General features: G+C 33.5%; 2 protein-coding genes across 4 annotated transcripts in view; both read right to left on the bottom strand.

Moving 5' to 3' along the window:
• Window positions 1–2,601, bottom strand: part of Smr (nuclear receptor corepressor smrter) — a 301,764-nt gene extending 299,163 nt beyond the window's left edge. Inside the window, exon 1 of one of the 2 annotated variants that reach the window (XM_088268009.1) lies at window positions 2,435–2,601. The gene's annotated coding sequence lies outside the window, so the exon portion shown is untranslated. Of the gene's footprint in view, window positions 1–2,137; window positions 2,156–2,434 lie in introns of those variants that run through there. The other variant, XM_088268010.1, reaches the window with a different exon arrangement.
• An 8,539-nt stretch (window positions 2,602–11,140) lies between these two features.
• Window positions 11,141–14,289, bottom strand: LOC148304621 (uncharacterized). Of its 2 annotated transcripts, none has more exons than XM_088267948.1 (2): window positions 13,983–14,289; window positions 11,141–12,358 (listed from the first exon to the last, which is right to left on the bottom strand). In XM_088267948.1, exons 1-2 carry the CDS (start codon window positions 14,131–14,133, stop codon window positions 11,739–11,741), a joined length of 771 nt encoding a protein of 256 aa, XP_088124074.1. In that variant the 5' UTR covers window positions 14,134–14,289; the 3' UTR covers window positions 11,141–11,738. The 2 variants fall into 2 exon arrangements, with proteins under 2 accessions (XP_088124074.1, XP_088124075.1); XM_088267949.1 differs by having other exon boundaries at window positions 11,141–12,355.
• Between the last annotated feature and the right edge of the window lie 4,208 nt (window positions 14,290–18,497).

Raw genomic sequence — 18,497 nt, 5'->3', positions numbered from 1 at the left:
ATTTAATATTACCCTGGACTGGTACCTGAAGCGGAGGGCTGATCACCTTTCCTTCATGTGTAAACGATCAAGATAACACTGCGTTTATATGAAGCAGTGCCCTATGCACCATTGGGGTGCGGATAATGGTTTTATTATTATTATTATTATTATTTAAACATTGTTTTTTAGCGATTTTTTTGTCGAACTGCGATATTTTCGAGAACTAACATTAAAAATATAAACGTATATATGTAAAATTATTTTTAATATTTTATTCTCGTTTTTGCACGTCGTTCGATGTCGAATTGATACTTTCGACAAACTTTATTTAAATTCTTGTTTTCCTTTTCATGCTAAATTATTATTTTTTGAGTATTTAAATTAAAACAATCGATTTTTTACGTTATTATGTCGAATTATTATACTTTGAGAATTAATATTTCCACGGTTGATTTTTTTAACGGTTTTATATTGAATAGAATTTATATTTTAACAATTGACTATTTTCACGTGTTTGTGTCGAATTATTATTTTTTTCAAGAAATTTTATTTAAAACATTGATTTTTTTCACGTATTTATGTTAAATTATTATTTTGAGAATTGATAATTAACCGTTAATTTTTTCACGTTTTTACGCGGAATTACTATTTTTTGGGAATTTATATTTAAATCATTGATTATTTTCACGTTTTAATGTGGAATTATTATTTCTTTCAAAATCTTTATTTAAAACATTGTTTTTTTTTCACGTTTTTATGTCAATCGTTATTATTCCGAGTTTTTATTTTGCAATTACATATTTCATGTGGAAATGTAATATTTAGATAATTTATTTATGCGTTTAATTTATATTCAATCACTGATATTTTTGTTTAGTGACACTTTGGGTTATAAGTTTCAATGTTTTTGTCAAAAAATTAACTCGTTATTTAAATGAACGGTAAAAAAAATATGTATATAGGCAGGTAATTCATAAAAAAAATCTAAGTAGTTTTACTTCGATTTTTTTTATTTAAAAAAAAACTTATTCAACGTCGGGACTGCATCGAAAGAGGTTTAGATTAAATCGATTTCATGCATTTTGTGGATATAAATAGGTTTTCATCACAGTTAAGAGAAAATCACCACATTTTTCACGATATTTTCATGTTTTTATAATCTGATTCACGCACTTGATGCACTTTCAATTATTATTGTAATCACTATTTTATTTCATTATTTTTTCAAAACACCATTATTATGGGGAAAAATATACACGAGAGATAAATTATTACATATTTACACTTTTTCGAGCTTTTTTCGGATAAATGTTATTTTAAAACTATCAATTAAATACTCTTGCATTATTTATTTCCTCTGAAACAATTTTTTGGGGTTCACTGGAATTTCGATATTTTACGTGATTTTGTTTTCATAAATATATTTCTTTCTTTAGTACTAAAATAAATGCGATTTACTTTGGCTTTTGTTTAGTAATTTAATTGATTTCAGGAAAAAACACTTAACTTAGTTCATGAAATGAAAAATTAGTGGAATTTGAAAAATAAATGAACATGGCAATTATTTTATTGTCATTTTGAGAAAGAATAGATAAAAATGTATCAAAAACCTTATATTTTAATGGATTTTTTTTTCTATTTTAAAATTCACATAAAACCACTGTTTTACTTTGAAAACATTCGAGTTTTTTTGCACACCTTTCGATAAATTTTGTCCCTTGGTCAAAATTTCACACTTTTTATTTCCGAATAAATTTGAATTTTCTTCAAAAGACAAAAAATATCAAAATGTTTTAAATTATAAAAGAAATATTGTAAAGCGATGATAGTTTTATGATAAATATAGTCATAAAAGATGGTTATTTGAAAGAATTGAGATAACACATTCAGGGAATAACTGCCAAAATTTTGAACTTTTATATAAATTAAGCATTTTTACAAACTCGTGTTAATTAATATACGTATTCTGAAACTTTTTTCTGAATTATAGCGGTACAAATGCGCAAACGGTGTTATTGGTCGCGTTATTTCATTTTGGCTCACTCGCTGATCTCTTATGTAAACTTATAAGAGAAAACTAACATTTTAACAAACTTAAACATTTATTTTATATAAACTGACGAAAAGGGGGCTATAATCGTAACAAAACACGAACGTTTGTCGAATAAATATCACATTGAACCGCTTCGGAGAGGCCTTCGGAGAACTTTGACTGTCACGTTTAAGGTGAAATTTTGAAAATGCACTCTATTTACCCTTATATACTTTCGAAAAATGCATCGCGATTGATTTAAATTTACGAAATATACGAAAAATGCGAACGGATCGCTTCTGGAAGCGGCAGAGACGTCTTCGAAAGCTCGGGCCTATCGCGGGGACCAGTAAAATGAGTAAAAGGACACGAACGAACACAAAACTTGCACAAAAAACACAATCAGAATTGAAGATGCACCTTTTACAATGGAAAATGACGTCTCGGGGTAATCACACACTTAGTATTTCACTGTAAAAACGTATTTGAAGTTATTTCGAGAGTCCATTGAACTGTTCCAGTTGAATTTTACGTGGAGTAAAATTATACGACAGGCAACGTTGTATAGCCATAGCCAACATATACATGGCGGCGCGCGGAGAGGGGAAAACGGGTCCGGGCGAGTCCATTCCGAGGGGGTGTTAGAGCGGGACGGAGAACTGCGACAGGGGCGTGCAAGCGGCGGGACCGGCGCATTCCTCGAGCCGCTCTCGGATACCTACTCAAACCCGAAAATATTAAATAACTTAATAATTCATTTCCATACCTACCTACATTGCCACTTGCTATATACTTACCTATACAAGCTTTAAAAATTTATTATAGGTTTATTTTTATTATTTTTTCTTTAAATTTTATATCGATATGAAGCTTAATTTAGTACCTACCACTTAAGTAAAGATTTTGTTTTTCAATTTTCTTTAAAATTTAAATTAGACATTTTTCAAGCATCATAATAATCAAAACTACGTGTACCTATTTAAAGATAAAAATAGTAATTTTATCAACTAAAATATTTTTACATAACCGATAATTGTATCATTTGTTTGAATACTGTAATTATTTCTACCAACATTTTTTATGTAAGATTTAAAAAATAAGTTTTTTTTGTTAGTTTTCGTAACATTTTTTACACATATTCCGGAGCTCGGTTAAAAGTTTAAAAGCCCCTGATTACATTACTTTAACGCTAAATCGACACTGTAGTGGTTAGATATATACCAGCCTTATATACAACAATTTTGAACGTGGTTGAATTTTGATTAATGTATTTTTTTCGTAATACTTCGCATTTATTTGGAAAACGTTTATATATTCGTACCTAAGTAAAAAAAGATTATTCCATAATGATAATTACCACGAACCTTATATAATATAAGAAGGTAGGTACGTACCTCAATAATGTATTTCAAGGGCAACGTCGCTTTCTTTTAACACGTCAAAATATTGTGCATTTTTGAAATTGAAACATAATTTTATACAAAAATGTACAAAATTCCAACGGTTTACGTCTTTTTATTGAATGCAGTAGGTATACAGGAAAATGAACCGTACTTCTCGGTTAAAACGAGATTCTAGGCCTAAAATTGCAAGACAGATATGAGGTGCTGCTTTTTCATTTATATTACTTAAAATACTTAGAATCATAAAATCGCATGGTATCCTTTGATAATTTTAAGATCATCTTTAATTTATATATTGAATGTTAAAATCAAACACTGATTTTTTGAGCCTACTAAAATGTATTTTATTTTAATTAATGTTTTACTTAGTAAATACCACTATTTCTTAAAATCTACTTTGACACGTGTATTTTATTGTTGAAAAAACACATCAAAATAAAATTTGTGACAATTGTTTCGCCTTGTTATGGCATTTTCAAACTAAAATATGTTGTTTATATTGATTTATAAATATTGTTTTGTTTTTGTTGATACATTTTTTTATAAATTATATGGGTACGAACAACAATAAATTGTAACTATTTCGATTAATCAGTTTCGAATTTATGACGTTTTTTAATCTTCGAATTCAACAAAAAATGGCATCTTTAAGTAAAAAAATCTTTCCCAAAGCTAAATAACATTAATTTTGTATTTTAAAAGCATTGTTTGTTACCTTTGTGGTGTGGTAATATTTTGTGCAAATGTTAAATCGTAATAGAATGATTATTCCGAAACCGATAGTCACGAATAAGTGTTTATAAAAGTAGTATTACACAAAGTGAATGATGAATGATGAGAGTTCTAAATGAAATTGATTATATTTTCTAATAAATTTTATTTTAAAATCGTAATGGGCGTTTTCATAGATAAACAAATACTCAAAATACTATCAAAATATACATTGCTATGCAATTTCAATTGTCACGTAAACATTACATAACGTTTTATAATAATGTATTGCTGACTTTAGTGAATAATTTCATTTGCTTATAAATTTACTGAAACAATCGTCACATGGCGTTGCTGTGTCTGTTCACCGAGAATAAAAAAAAAACTGTTAATAGTATGATGTGGTGCGAGTAAAAAATGATGCCACATTTTTTTTTAATTTTTCCATATGGTCGATTTTTTTTTTGTTTACAAAAGGTTTTATCAGAAAAATCCTGTATAGTAGTAAGTATCTTCTAAAATACTGGACTGTATCCACCACCGTAGTGTAATGGTCAGCACGCTTGGCTACCGTACTGGAGGTCCCGGGTTCGATTTCCAGGGGAGTCCTAAAAAATATGAGTGATTTTTTTTCACATTAATATTTATTCAATATTACCCTGGACTGAGGCGGAGGGCTGATCACATTTTCTTTCGTGTGTTAACGATCAAGATAACACTTCGCTTTTATGATGCAGTGCCCTATGCACCATCGGGTGCGGATGAGGGTTTGAAGAAGAATAAGTAAAAATCCGATGTTGGTCCTACCAAGGATTTTTTTCCATGTAACGCGGTGGAACCTTTTTACACGGATTTAAAAAAAAAATCAATTGGACGGAACACTGTTTGCACTTACAATCTACATTTATGTAATTCCCTAAAATATGGTATTGTAATGAATATTTAAATGATATTTGAATATATGTATGTATTTATTTTTTTGGCAAAAAGCTTGACATGAAGTGAGTTCCGGGATTTTTTTTTGTTTTTAAAAAAGCCCTGCCTATTTCTTATAATGAGCCGCTTAGGCTCACATAATTGTACGAAATTGAAATATTTTTGTAAATAATAAAAACACAAACATTTATCTTTTATTAATTTTGAAAGATCCGATGTTGGTCCTATCACATTTTGTGAATCAAAGTAATTCAAATAGTTAAAATGTATTGGCGTTTAATTTGGTAGAATTCAATTTTAATTTACGTATTAAATGTTAAATTAAACACTGTATTTTTTTTAGTATACTAAGTTGTATTTTTTGTTGTTAAAAACAACATAGTAGACTCAAAAAATCAGTGTTTCATTTTTCATTTTATACATGAGTTTAAATATTTTAGATTTCAAAAAGGCTTCTTGAGCAACTGTATTTAAAATATTGATGCTGTTTCCAAATATGTACAGAAATAAGTCAAAGTTTCCGAAATTCTTCGTTCATCATCATTATAATTTCACAGGTCCAGACCGCGTCGTCCACTCGGCCGCGGTCGTCTTGTCATCTCGGCTCGGCGATGGCGAGCGGTGAACATAGCCGCGTTGTGCGGCGTTGCCGGATCTTCGAAGTAATTTCGTTCTCTGGGCAGAGGACGTCTGGCAACTGGCAACAGCCCAGAGCCGGTCGTGTACCTACTCGGTGCTCGTGCCAATCTCCAGACACGAACATGGCGCCGCAATTCTCAAAATTCAATTTCAGAACGCGGACGATCGCGCGAGAGGTCGGTCGCGGTTCCACGCACGTTTTTCTTCTCTTTATAAAAAAACATTACTATAGTAAACTCCCCTATAACGCTGGGGACGTTATAGGGAAGTTTTTATTTTTTTAAATTTAATTCTGTTTTCGTTATTTACAAAAATATTTCAATTTCATACCATTTCTGTGGGCCTAAGCGGCTCATTATTCGAAATAGGTATCAAATTGTGGTAGAGTGGGTCCGAACTGAGAAACTCTGACTCAAGAGTCCGCGACACTAACCACGGGACCACAACCCAAGTTAATGTTATTAAATTGTATTTCAATTTTAGGTGACTCATTTCAGTAATTACCGGTAGTTAAAATGTAAAAATTAATTATTAAAACATTAACTCCTTATAAAATTCCTTATGATTAAGGGGTACCTATGTCAACGTTGTAGGGGGGTTTACTGTACTATGCCGTTTCTCCGCAGGGGTAGGCAGAGAGGATGGAACGCCACACTCTTCTGTCATGACATACGCTCCTCGCTTCCTTCACATCCATACATCTAGTTATACCTGCCCTCCGATTATGCAGACTTTTGACACCACCAGACATTAGGTTCTGGTTGAACTGATCGTACCAAGTCTTTTTCGGCCGTCCTCGTTCTGTTCCTGCTCTCACATTCGCCACATACACTTTCTTAGTCATTCACTCGTTATCCATTCGCTCCACATGTCCAAACCACCTTAAAGAACTCGTCATTCAATTATCCCTAGTTCAGCCTTACATTCCTTTCTTACATCTTCGTTTTGAATTCTGTCATACAATTATTTTCCATTTTTGACCTCTCAACTTGGATGAAGAAGAATTTGGAAGTCTGGGTATTTACAGTGTTTATGACCTGGCATAGGCTGGTTGAGCGTGCATCTATGCAGATGTCGAAAATGTAAAAATAACACCTAAGTGGAGAAACCCGTATTTGGCTACACTAAAAATAACGATTTTCGGCTACCTACTGTTAGGTCAGGTAGGCAAGTACTACTTACTAAGTAGGTACCTGTATCTTTGAAGGTGCGTAATATTATGTACTAATAAAACTGTACACTTACTCTTCTAGAATTTTTCAGGGGGTGTTATTCACAGCACACCAATAGTAAGTACACACACACACACACACACACACACACACACACACACACACAGTAATCGTGTATTGTTTGTACGAGTGTGTGTACCTATTCAATTTATTCCGTCACAAAGAATTCCAGCATAATAAAAGTTCTTCAATCGTTCGCCACTTGCCTATTTTTAAAAGGGGGGAATATCGAATTCGACGCAAAAGAACCGCAAATGTATTTTCTAAGGATTCGCTTTTCATTTCTGATGACTTAATACAAATAAAGTTGACGTAGAGCTTTTTTTTCTGGGTTCTTCTCCCGAATTATTATATATCGCAGTACCCACACCACCTTTTATGAATCTCCCATTATCTCCTGTTGCTATTTAAACTGATATCTCATTATTAAAAAATATATATTAATTCCAATTAATATTACAAACTATAAAAATTTAAATCGTATACATTAAAAATACATCAAAATATAATATATGCAAGAACTATTGCTAAAGGTGTAGAAGAATACCGCTTCGGAAAAATCCTTCAGACACATGGAACAGATCAATATCCAATGAGATATTGTTCAAAATAGCGGTAGCTCTTCTTACAGGCATAACCATCGGCAGGTTGGTCCTGTGTATAGGAATTTGAAACAATCTGTGTCGACTATATCGAATTTCAGGATTATCGATCATACCGCGCAACAATCGATAGAATTAATTGCTACTATATTCTAATTTTCTTACTTACTATTCCTTCCCCATAAACGAGAAGTTTCCTTTAACTTGAGGCCCTAAAAAAACGATACGTTGAGACACCTCGGCTGTCCAAATAAAAAAAAACACAGTAAGGGACATTTTTTTGTAGTACGTTTTTTTTGCATTTATGGACTAAGTAGAGTCTACTTAGTCCATAAATGCAAAAATGCAAAAAAAAACCAGCTACAAAAAAATGTCCCTTACTGTGTTTTAAATTTGGACAGCCGACCTGTTCAATGGACATTTATGTCGATAAAGCATCTGGATAACGATTGAAAATATGCTAGTATCCCAGTAAGCCGCGACCACCTACCATACAATCGATGCATGGTACTGACTGAAAGTTCACAGATAGCAGAAAATACCTACCCACGTAATATTGATTTACTAATCAACGACGTTAATATGTACATTCCACAGTACAGGCTACATCATTCCATTCACATCGTACAGTGTACCATAATACACATCTGCAAATAAGTTCAAAACATAGTACATAATTTGTAACACACTGAGATCGATCTAAGTCGAAACATTTATTTCGTGTTTTCGTATTAATCAGTCATGATAAAGAAGCGGTTAGCTTCGAAACCGGTAGACATTATAATTAAGTTATAATAAAATATTTTTGTTGCTTTTAAAACCAAAATTACATTTAAATTATAAAATGGGAAATCACAAAATTAGTGCTTCAAATATAAATTATACACCATTTATTCTATTCCCTGCATTCACTCTTCTCTCAATATCCTCAATAACGAAAATGGCGTTATATAAATTAACCAAATTTGTTTTTATAATTATATCACAAAAATGTATAGTTTAAATCAGTATCGGTGAAAATTATTATGCCTGCTGCTCTCCATTTTTTAATGTATATAATAAAGCTCTTTATTAAATTTAAGTTGACATTTCTTGGTGGAAAATAACAACTATTTAGTTTTTTCTACATGAATTTAGTTCGACCAGCAACCGGGTTTCGTCGTAACTGACCACTCTGATGATGTCGGTTACGACGAATCCCGGTTGCTGGTCAAATAAAATTAATGTGGAAAAAATTATATGGTTGTCATATTATTCTGGGCTCTTTCGATGTTTAGTTAAGTCCATAAATATATATATTTAAGTGTTCTCTTCGTTTGAATGGTTTGGAAGTATGTAGGTAGGTACTGGCTTGATATTATTACATCGTTTTGTAAATCGGGCAACGTCGCGCGCGGCTGCAATAAATGAAAATATAAGTTGACGGTCTGGCAAACACGTCACCTTCGCGGGGTACCTACCTTCTCCACCAATCCACCAGTCCAGCAGCTCTTCCATTTCACGGTCACTCGGAACAGTGCCCGACTCCGGAGCGAGTGCTTGACACGCCTAATTTATTCCAATTCATTTTCATTTTTGCTATGCGCTCGTAATAATATTTTTTTTATCTACAATTTTTCGATGTTCTTCAAAAAAATATGTGAATACCTTGCTCCATTTTTTAAAATAAAAAACGAGAACAGCCTATTTAAAAAAAATAAAAAACCGAAATATTTGTGTTTTTTTTATTTACACAAATATTTCCATTTCATACTGTTTCTGTGAGCCTAAGCGGCCCATTATTAGAAATAGGTATCAAATTGTGGTAGAGTGGGTTCGAACCGAGAAACTCTGACAGAATAGTCCGCGACACCAACCACGGGACCACAACCCGACACATAATAATGAAATTTTCGTAATATATTGATATATTTACATCATTGTTCTTCTAATCCTTATCCGCACCCAATGGTGCATAGGGCACTGCGTCATATTGGAGCAGAGTTATCTTGGTCGTTAAATACACGAAGGAAAGGTGTTCAGCCTTCCGCTTCAAGTACCGGTCCAGGTTCATATTAAATTACATATTTTAAAATTAGACTGCAAAATCATCAATATTGATTTTGATCCTCTTGGGAATAGAACCCGGGTCCTCCAGAATGGTAGCCTAGCGCGCTAACTACTACACTATGTAGGCGGACTATATTTATGATAATAAATTTGGATAAATTATATAGCGCCATTTTAATTTTAAGCATTATCGATAAAATTAAGAAAGGTGTGTTGAGATGGTTTGGACATGTAGAACGAATGAGTGAGGAAAGAACGGTAAAACAAATGTATGAGGCGAATGTTAGTGGGAAAAGAAGCAGAGGAAGACCGAGAAAAACATGGCACGATCAGGTATGCCAAATACTTGAAAGTAGTCAGGTTAGGAGTCGTAACAATCGGCGGGTATGTATGAGGAGATGCATGAACGTGGAAGAGGCGAAGAATGTTTGCAGGGACAGAGTGGTGTGACGCTCTATTCTCTCTGCCTACCCCTGCCGGGAAACGGCGTGACGGTTAGTTAGTTAGTTAGTTAAATTTGGATAAATTATATAGCGCCATTTTCGTAGAATACTATCTGAAGGGCGCTTCGCTGCGCATGAATCGGGGAAAAGAAAATACTGGAAATGATTTAGCAAATCAATGAGTTTTTGGTTTTTTTCTTAAGATCATGTCGATCTCACACTTTCTAACCTCTGGTGGAAGTGCATTACACGCCATTGGCCCGCAACAGCAAAGGCACGCTTACCAAATTTAGTGCACTGGTTTCTACCAGGTAAGATCATAATTGCAAATATACAAGAATGTGACTTGTCCGATTCCATCTGGCTACACGCTCTGTGTTGAATTAGGTTAAAGAAGATTAAAATAAATCAAACATATGCAAATGATTACACATGATACCTACCTGACACCTAAATAAATATAATTTAAAAATAACACATACAATACTTGAGTTGTTGCATTTCATTCAGCAAAACTGTTGTAAAACTGCTCAATAAAAAGCTTTCTTTCATCTCACCAATAGATGTCTCTAGTGAAGTCCTAGAACTTCACTAGTGATTCAAGAACAATGTTTCAAAATTGGATATATATATATATATATATATATATATATATATATATATATATATATATATATATATATATATATATATATATATATATATATATATAACTTCCAAGAATTTGAGTAGTGTGGTTGTCAATAACGGGTAGAATTAGTGAATGTTACACGTGTGTAAAGTGATCACTTAAACCAGCCTATGACGGTCGTCAGCCCCGTAAATGCCCAGACTTCCATATTCTTCTTCATCTTTGATGAGATGTCAAAAAAATAAAACTGTTGTGTTCAAAATAAAATAAGACTGGCTTAGCATGTCGAGTGTCAGAGATGCCATTTTGCAAAAGAAACTCCCGCTAAGTAGCAAAAGTATTCAGGACAGTAAAAAAACTTTAGAGTTCGAGAAAACCAAATTCTCCTTAAAATTAGTAAAATAAAGGTAATATTCTCCCGCAATTCTACGATAAATAGGTCAATTAATAGGACGATGTATTAATGATAAAAAAAAAACATAAATTAAAAAATAATTTATTCAGTAAGTCTTTTCAATATGTTAAAATATACTATAATGATCTCTGTATAAAAATAATAGTAAGGCAACCTTGAATATATGAACTAAAAATATTACAAAGAAGTTGGACATTAATACAACGAATTCTACATTATTATTATTCTCGTGTACAGACATTAGTCTGTATAAGAAAATAGCCTGGAACGACTGGTTGTGATCGGTAGAGAGGGAGAGGAAGATCCCCACATGATGGACCCATCAGATTAAGTCAGCAGCAGGCACCTCGGTGGTTAGAGCGCTACGTGCAGCGCAGTCATGGGGATAACTGGAGAAGAGTCATTGCTTTCACAAGGGTCACAACTCTCAGTAATGAGGAATAAGACGGAGAAGAAGAAGAATGTGACACAAATATAGATAGTTACTATCAAATTTGATTTCGAAATTGACAGCAAACCAGTGAAGAAATTTGTTCAAGAGCTGGTGGAGACATCAGTGGCAGATCCAGGATGGTGCAGTTCAGGACCATTCCAGATGGAGGGAGATCACAATCGAGCTATGATTCGCCATCCGCACTCATGAGAGATGAATTCAGTACTAAACTAAATCAAAGGGTCGTTCAAGGACGTTGCTTTTTTAGATCGTGCCGATGATTCTTCCAAATCTTTTAGCTCTTGTTGCATTATCAATTCGGCTATTTTAAATTTCGTAATTATCTGTCTCTTTGGCGAAAAATTCTTTACTATCCTTGCGTATCCGACGAAAATGTGTTCTATAGGATCTAAATCATCTTCTTTCGCCTTTTCATTCAATTGAGACGGCCCGGTGCTTTTTTCCTTGTCGATCGGTTCACGAATCAAGTAATTGTCTAGTAATAATGAATCTGGAATGGATTGCGTGTGGTTGGCGGTGTTGGCAAATTGCAATGGCAGTTCATCGCGAGCTTCTTGGTCTTGCGCGTGATCTCGCATGGGAGAGTCGTCAGCATCTCCTTCAGACATTTCTTCAAATTCCAATTTCGCCACGGCCTCGGCATGTGCAGCATTCTGATTATCTTCGTCGTTAATCCCTGTGATGTTCGAGAATGGTTTGAACCAGCTCATTTCGTTTGCCCAATGCCATTGGTAGTGATTTTTCTTAGCTTGCTCCCGGTGTCTAGAAGTTTTCAAATATTTAATGTAAGTATCTCGAAGATTCCTCCATTTTTTCTTCAGTATTGCTTCTGAAAGTAAAAAAATACTATACTTATGCATAAATATTTCTTCGGAAATCAAAACAACAACAAATGAAATAAAATAAGGTACATACTCTAATAAATAAACAACACTTATTATGTATAATCTTCAATTGCTCTATTTGTGATGTATTTTCACATTTACCTTCCCTATCCTTACTATCCTATCTGCAGACAAGCCTCTAAAAGTAGAGGCTTTACGAGTTATTCCTTTTTTTTAATATGTCATTTTATGTTATGTTTTTCATTATTTGTTTAAATATAATGTAAATAACATATGAACATATGATTATCGGCTTTCATTCTTCACCTCAAGGTGTGAAATAAATAAATAAATAAAAATAAGATTTCTACTCCATTGAAACTTCATTTAGTCGCGCGACGTCATCCGGTCTACTGAAACAGTTTTTCGAGGAAGTTACTTGAATGTGGTTTTAAGCATGATTTTTTTAAAAGAAGTTTTATTTTCTAGAGCCATTTAAAAAAATAAAGCATAGCTCTTAAGTGAAGAGGACATTCTTGTTCTTAAGAATACTTGCACGTGATGAAAATATGGATCCTGTAAGTCGACAAACGGTAGATATAAACTGACCTTACGTGCTGCTAACTTTGAAATGAATCAATTACCTACAAATGGGCACGCATGTCCCAAAGTTCCCAAGTTGAAGGTTTCCACGTAGAGTAAAGTAGCCTGTCAATTATATTTAAAAATTCCAATATTGTAGTAAGCAACGAATAAACAAGATGTGCGCAAGTGCGCATACCCGATAATTTTCCCGCCCATAAGAGGGCGGTGCTTATCTTTTTGTCACTGGTCACAATACATTGGACTGTAATGATAGTCCAATTTCACACGGCCATGTTTTCGATTTGAAACATAAATAGTACTAGACGTTTGCAGCGCGTCAGTCGCGAGTCTAGCGTAGTTGGGTAGACGAAACTGGCTTCGCGGATTTGCTTCTCGCCAATTGCAAAATAAATTCAAGAAAGATTTATTTTCAATTGGTCTGGGTGTTTGTAATGTGTTTTCCACATTTACCTTCCCTATCCTAAGTATCCTACCCGCAGACAAGCCTTTAAAAGTCGAGGCTTTGTGAGTTAGTAAAAAAAAAGGGTGCAGAGTTGATGAGTTCCATTTACAGGTGCAGCATGCCAGTTTAGTGAAAAAAGTCGAATCAAGAACACAAAAAATGTACTGAAGATGAAGCAATAAAGCACATTTCATGATTTCATCTCTTCCCATCTCCAAAAAAATGGTATGAAGCATCATACCATTTACCAAGATGTTGCAATTGAAATGATAACGTGAGTTATATCCGGGGCTTTTTTTGTCATGAAATGCGGTGGAACGTCGTTCCGGCTTTTTGTTCACGAATATTTTTTTTTGTTATTTTAAAGCTAAAATCAATTAGATGAAAAAATGTTTGTGCCTACGAAATTACAATCTCTATTTTTATATAATTCGTCAAAATGAGAAAATATGGTATTGTAAATTGTAATGAAAATTTAAATGATATTTTTTTTTTTAGTGAGTTCTGGGACTTCTTTTGTTAAAAAAAAAGCCCTGGCTATAACAAGTCTTTTTTATGTTGTTTTTTCTAATAACACTCACCGTTTCCTCCCAGTATTTCGCCGATCTCGCTCCAAATTTTATCCTTTAATCTAATATTTTTGTAATGCTTGTGATTTATGTCATACAATATCGGGTACTTTTTCACAATTTCGATAAGATCCTCTCTATTGTCTTGGTTTTGAGCCGTCATAGTGCAGGAAGTAAATGGTAAGGCCCGGCGACGTGAACGCAGCGACGCCGCGCGTCCTGCCAGCGAACTAACACTCTCGGCGGACTGTATGGGCCGACCGACCAGTCTGTCGGCGGTATTCTCGGCTCCGCACCGCCGCGTTGCGTCTGCGTCCCGCAGCGCACTTCTCAAACGTTTCACCAAAATCGATACCTACTCGGAATGCATGAATAGCGCTGCTTAGTTGCGACGTTGCCGCTCTTACGTTTTGTACACATTTCGACAAGTGGCATGTTTTTTTTCTTCTTTTTTAAAAATTCTTTTGCATTTTACAATATATTAAATAACATAACAGTACAAAAAAATATAATATTAATACAAAAAAATATCCCACAAAGGCATGGCCCGTGTGTGGGTATACATTTTATTTTAGGTTATAGAGGGCACTGGGAAGAATACATAGATACCAGAAATAAAAATAGATTAAAAGTGCTAATATAAACTACACATATTGGATTTTAACAGAAAACAAAAAAATCAAAAAGACCTTTATTTCTTAAATAGCATATTTAAGAAATGCATACATATATTATATCTGCATTTTGACACTTTAGGCATAGCCTGTGTTGAGCCGAAATACTTACATGCCATTATACAGACCTGAATGATGGAAGTTTAACTTCTGAAACATGTAGTCTATAATAAAACTCAAGTGGTAAAAAACGAAGTGTTTTCTTTAATCATTGTTACATGCTAAAGTTTAATACAATTATGCTTTGCATAGTATTTTTAGATAACTTACTATTGATACATCTGAAAAATTACACAAAAATACAATAAAAAGTAATGTCGATAACGACATATGACTTTTAAAAAAATACTATGCATGAGAAATGTTTTATGTTTTCTAGCTGGTTCAGATAGATATTGTATTTACAGTACCTACCTACATATCGCTCACTCCTTTCAAGAACGTCATAAATCAAAATACTTGATTTTTCAGGAGAGCGTTTTTAGTGTTAAATATTATAATACAATATATTAAAAATAAATATGAAGCCACTTTTTGAACTTTTTACTGTGCAACAAATCTTTTTAGGTAAAACCTGAAGGTTTTTTCTCCATTTGAAAAATGTTTAGTTTATTTAAAAAAATAATTAAACTATACCTTTTCTTTAAAATGCAAAAACATCACTTTCTGCACTGTAGCGAGTAAATATTAAGTTAAAAATATGCCTCTTTTGCTGGGATATAGTACATTTTCTGGGCATTCCGAAAACACGCACAGCTGAGAATTGACGATTTTTGATTTATGACGTTCTTGAAAGGAGTGAGCGATATGAGTTTAAATGTACTGTTATAATATATGTACGTCATTTACGATTTTTATTATATCTTCTTTTTATTTTTATGGCCTTTCACCCTCCTATAGTGTTCTAGCCAGTGTCGAGTTATTTTTTTGTTATGTCCGCGGATTTCCCAATAAAATAATTCGCGTTTAATTTAGTAACGCATTGTCTTCTAATCAATCCGAATGAAAAAAAAATCAAGTTACACCACAACTCGAATAAAAAACGATTTTCTAATACTTTGTTCTAAAAAAGAAGAAGAAACACTGCCATTACAACCTGACACTGTGAAAGAGGCGATTTGACATCGAAAAAAAACCACTTCGTTGTTGGTTGCCATTTGCTATGTTGTCATCTTTATTCTAAGAATTGAAAAAAAAGCTATACATGTACATACGCGCAGCATATAGCGACATCAACAATGAAAAATGAGGATCACCTGTCATTTAGCAAAAGGAATAAATTATTTCAGCGAAGGGTGACCTACCTACAAATCAATTAATCAACTTCATACACCCACCCTGCACAAGAAGTACCTACGCAATATTATTGGTACCTGTCTACTCATGTATAAATATTAATACATACATAATATGGTTCCAGAGTATCTAAAAGAGCTGTGTATTCTATACGAATTGATTGATATTGGTCTCGCGCTTCGATCGGCTACAACTCCTATGGACGAAGTGATGTTACAAAGTCGCGACCAGCACACTAAATTTCGCGAGCGTGCCTTTGCTACTGCAGGATAACGGCGTGGAATGCTCTTCCACCAGTAGTTGGAAATAGTGAGATTGAGATGATCTTTAGAAAAAAAAAACAAAAAAAAAGTGTTTTTAGTTTTTGTCTATTTTTTTTTGCTAAATCATTTTCACTATTTTGTTTTCCCTAATACATCCACCGTACAGAGCCCTTGAGGTACTATTTTACGAAAATGGCTAACTCACTAACTAACTAACCATCAGCCGCTTCTCCGCAGGGGTAGGCAGAGAGAATTGAACGCCACACCATCCTGTATTTGCAAACATTCTTCGCCTCTTACTCGTTCATGCGTCTCCTCATACACATCCATCGATTATTCAGACTCCTGACCCGGCCGCTTTCAAGTATTAGACATACCTGGTCGTGCCAAGTTTTCCTCAGTCTTCCTCTGTTTCGTTTTCAAACTACATGCGTTCCACGTATCCACATCATCTCATCACAACTTTCTTAATTTTATAGATAATACTTATCTCAGCTTTGGATTCCTTCCTTATTACACTATTCAAACATCTATCATACAACGTATTACCGCACATTCTTCGAGATCTCGCAGATCGATTCTGCGAGATTCTGCGATTCAACTGCATTCAATCTACTTTCATCGTTCTGTTTTGCCAACTCCATGCTTCACTTTGATACATTAGGGTTGGAACCAGGACTCCATGGACAGTTTAGCTTTCGGAGAAATGTTTTTGTTAACGAATTTATTTAATTTTACCTCAAATTTTCACTATCCATTCTTGTTACTAAGAAGACTAAGAAGACGCCGACTAAGAAGTTTCACTTCAAGAAAACTATTTTATTAGTTTTCAAAGCTATAAAAAATCTACAAAAATACTACATTGTACATAGTTCGAGAGGTCACATGTCTGCTCACGCCCGATTTTTTAAAAATTATATATTAATGTATGTACGTATGTGTATGTACGTATATAGAAAAAATATTTTTATAATTATTTTAACTCCTTACTTTTCAATAACTCTTTTTCTTTACAAAACCCTATAATTATTTCGAAGAAAAACTTATGTTTTCAATGCAAAAACGGTGTTTTAAGTAAAAAAAATAATTACGTAAAATGTTACCTGGATTTAGAGAAAATAAAGTTGGGACTTAACGAATGCCGGCCCCAAAGTGCCAATAACTCATTTACTCGAATAGGCACATAATTTACAACATCATGCGGCGTTGCCGAATTAATTTTATCATTATACCATACCACTAGCGCCATCTAGTTATATAATCAGTAAGTAGAACTAGCCAGATAAAATTACATAATTATGATAAAAAATAAATACAAACAATGATGAGACATTGAGGAAAACAGACACGCAATTAAAAAGATGTGCATTAGGTGTGTTTTATTTTATTAACAGTTAAATATCTTACATATTACACAAGTCATCATATAATACTTACCATATATTGATAATTAGATTACATCAGTGTCTAGTTCTTTGAAGGACATCAACATTGATTTACCTTTGATTTAGGACGCTGAAATTCAAAATATTGTGATATTGGACACTTTAAAAAAAAAAAATTCTCTCAAATTTAAATTTTATTAATAAAAAACTGATTTATATATAACAAACGATATTCAAGGCGTATATATTTTTGTCCGCCTCTGTAGTGTAATGGTCAGCTAGCTCGGCTACCATTCTGGAGGTCCCGGGTTCGATTCCCAGGAGGTCAAATAAATATTGGTGCTTTTTTCACTCTAATATTTATTCAATATTACCCTGGACTGGTACCTGAAGCGGAAGGGTGATCACCTGTCCTTCATGTGTAAACGATCAAGATAACACTGCGTTTATATGACGCAGTGCCCTATGCACCATTGGGTGCGGATAAGGGTTTTTTTATTTTTATTTTTATTTTAAATATTTATTCAATATTACCCTGGACTGGTACCTGAAGCGGAGGGCTGATCACCTATCCTTCATGTGTTAACGTCCATGATAACACTGCGTTTATATGATGCAGTGCCCTATGCACCATTGGGGTGCGGATAAGGGTTTGGATATGTAAAAAGTAAGCAAGGAGACTTAAAGGTGTAGAAGAATCCCGCTTTGGAAAACTCCTTCGGACACATGGAACAGATCAATATTCAATGTTTTATATTATCCACTGACACTTCGTGATGGAATTGCATTTTTAATTTATTATTAGATTAAAACCAATATTTTTAGTTTATATTTTTAGTTTTATTAAAACCAATATTTCAACTCCTGCCTTCTTTTATATATAACACAACAATTTGTATAGCCTCTCAC

The sequence above is a fragment of the Brachycentrus maculatus genome, unplaced genomic scaffold, assembly GCF_059751285.1.
Source record: "Brachycentrus maculatus isolate JH-2025_06_01 unplaced genomic scaffold, ASM5975128v1 h1tg000310l, whole genome shotgun sequence".
Lineage (NCBI taxonomy): Eukaryota > Metazoa > Arthropoda > Insecta > Trichoptera > Brachycentridae > Brachycentrus > Brachycentrus maculatus.
Note: the sequence above shows the minus strand (reverse complement) of the source record. Positions and strands in the feature narration are given on the sequence as shown.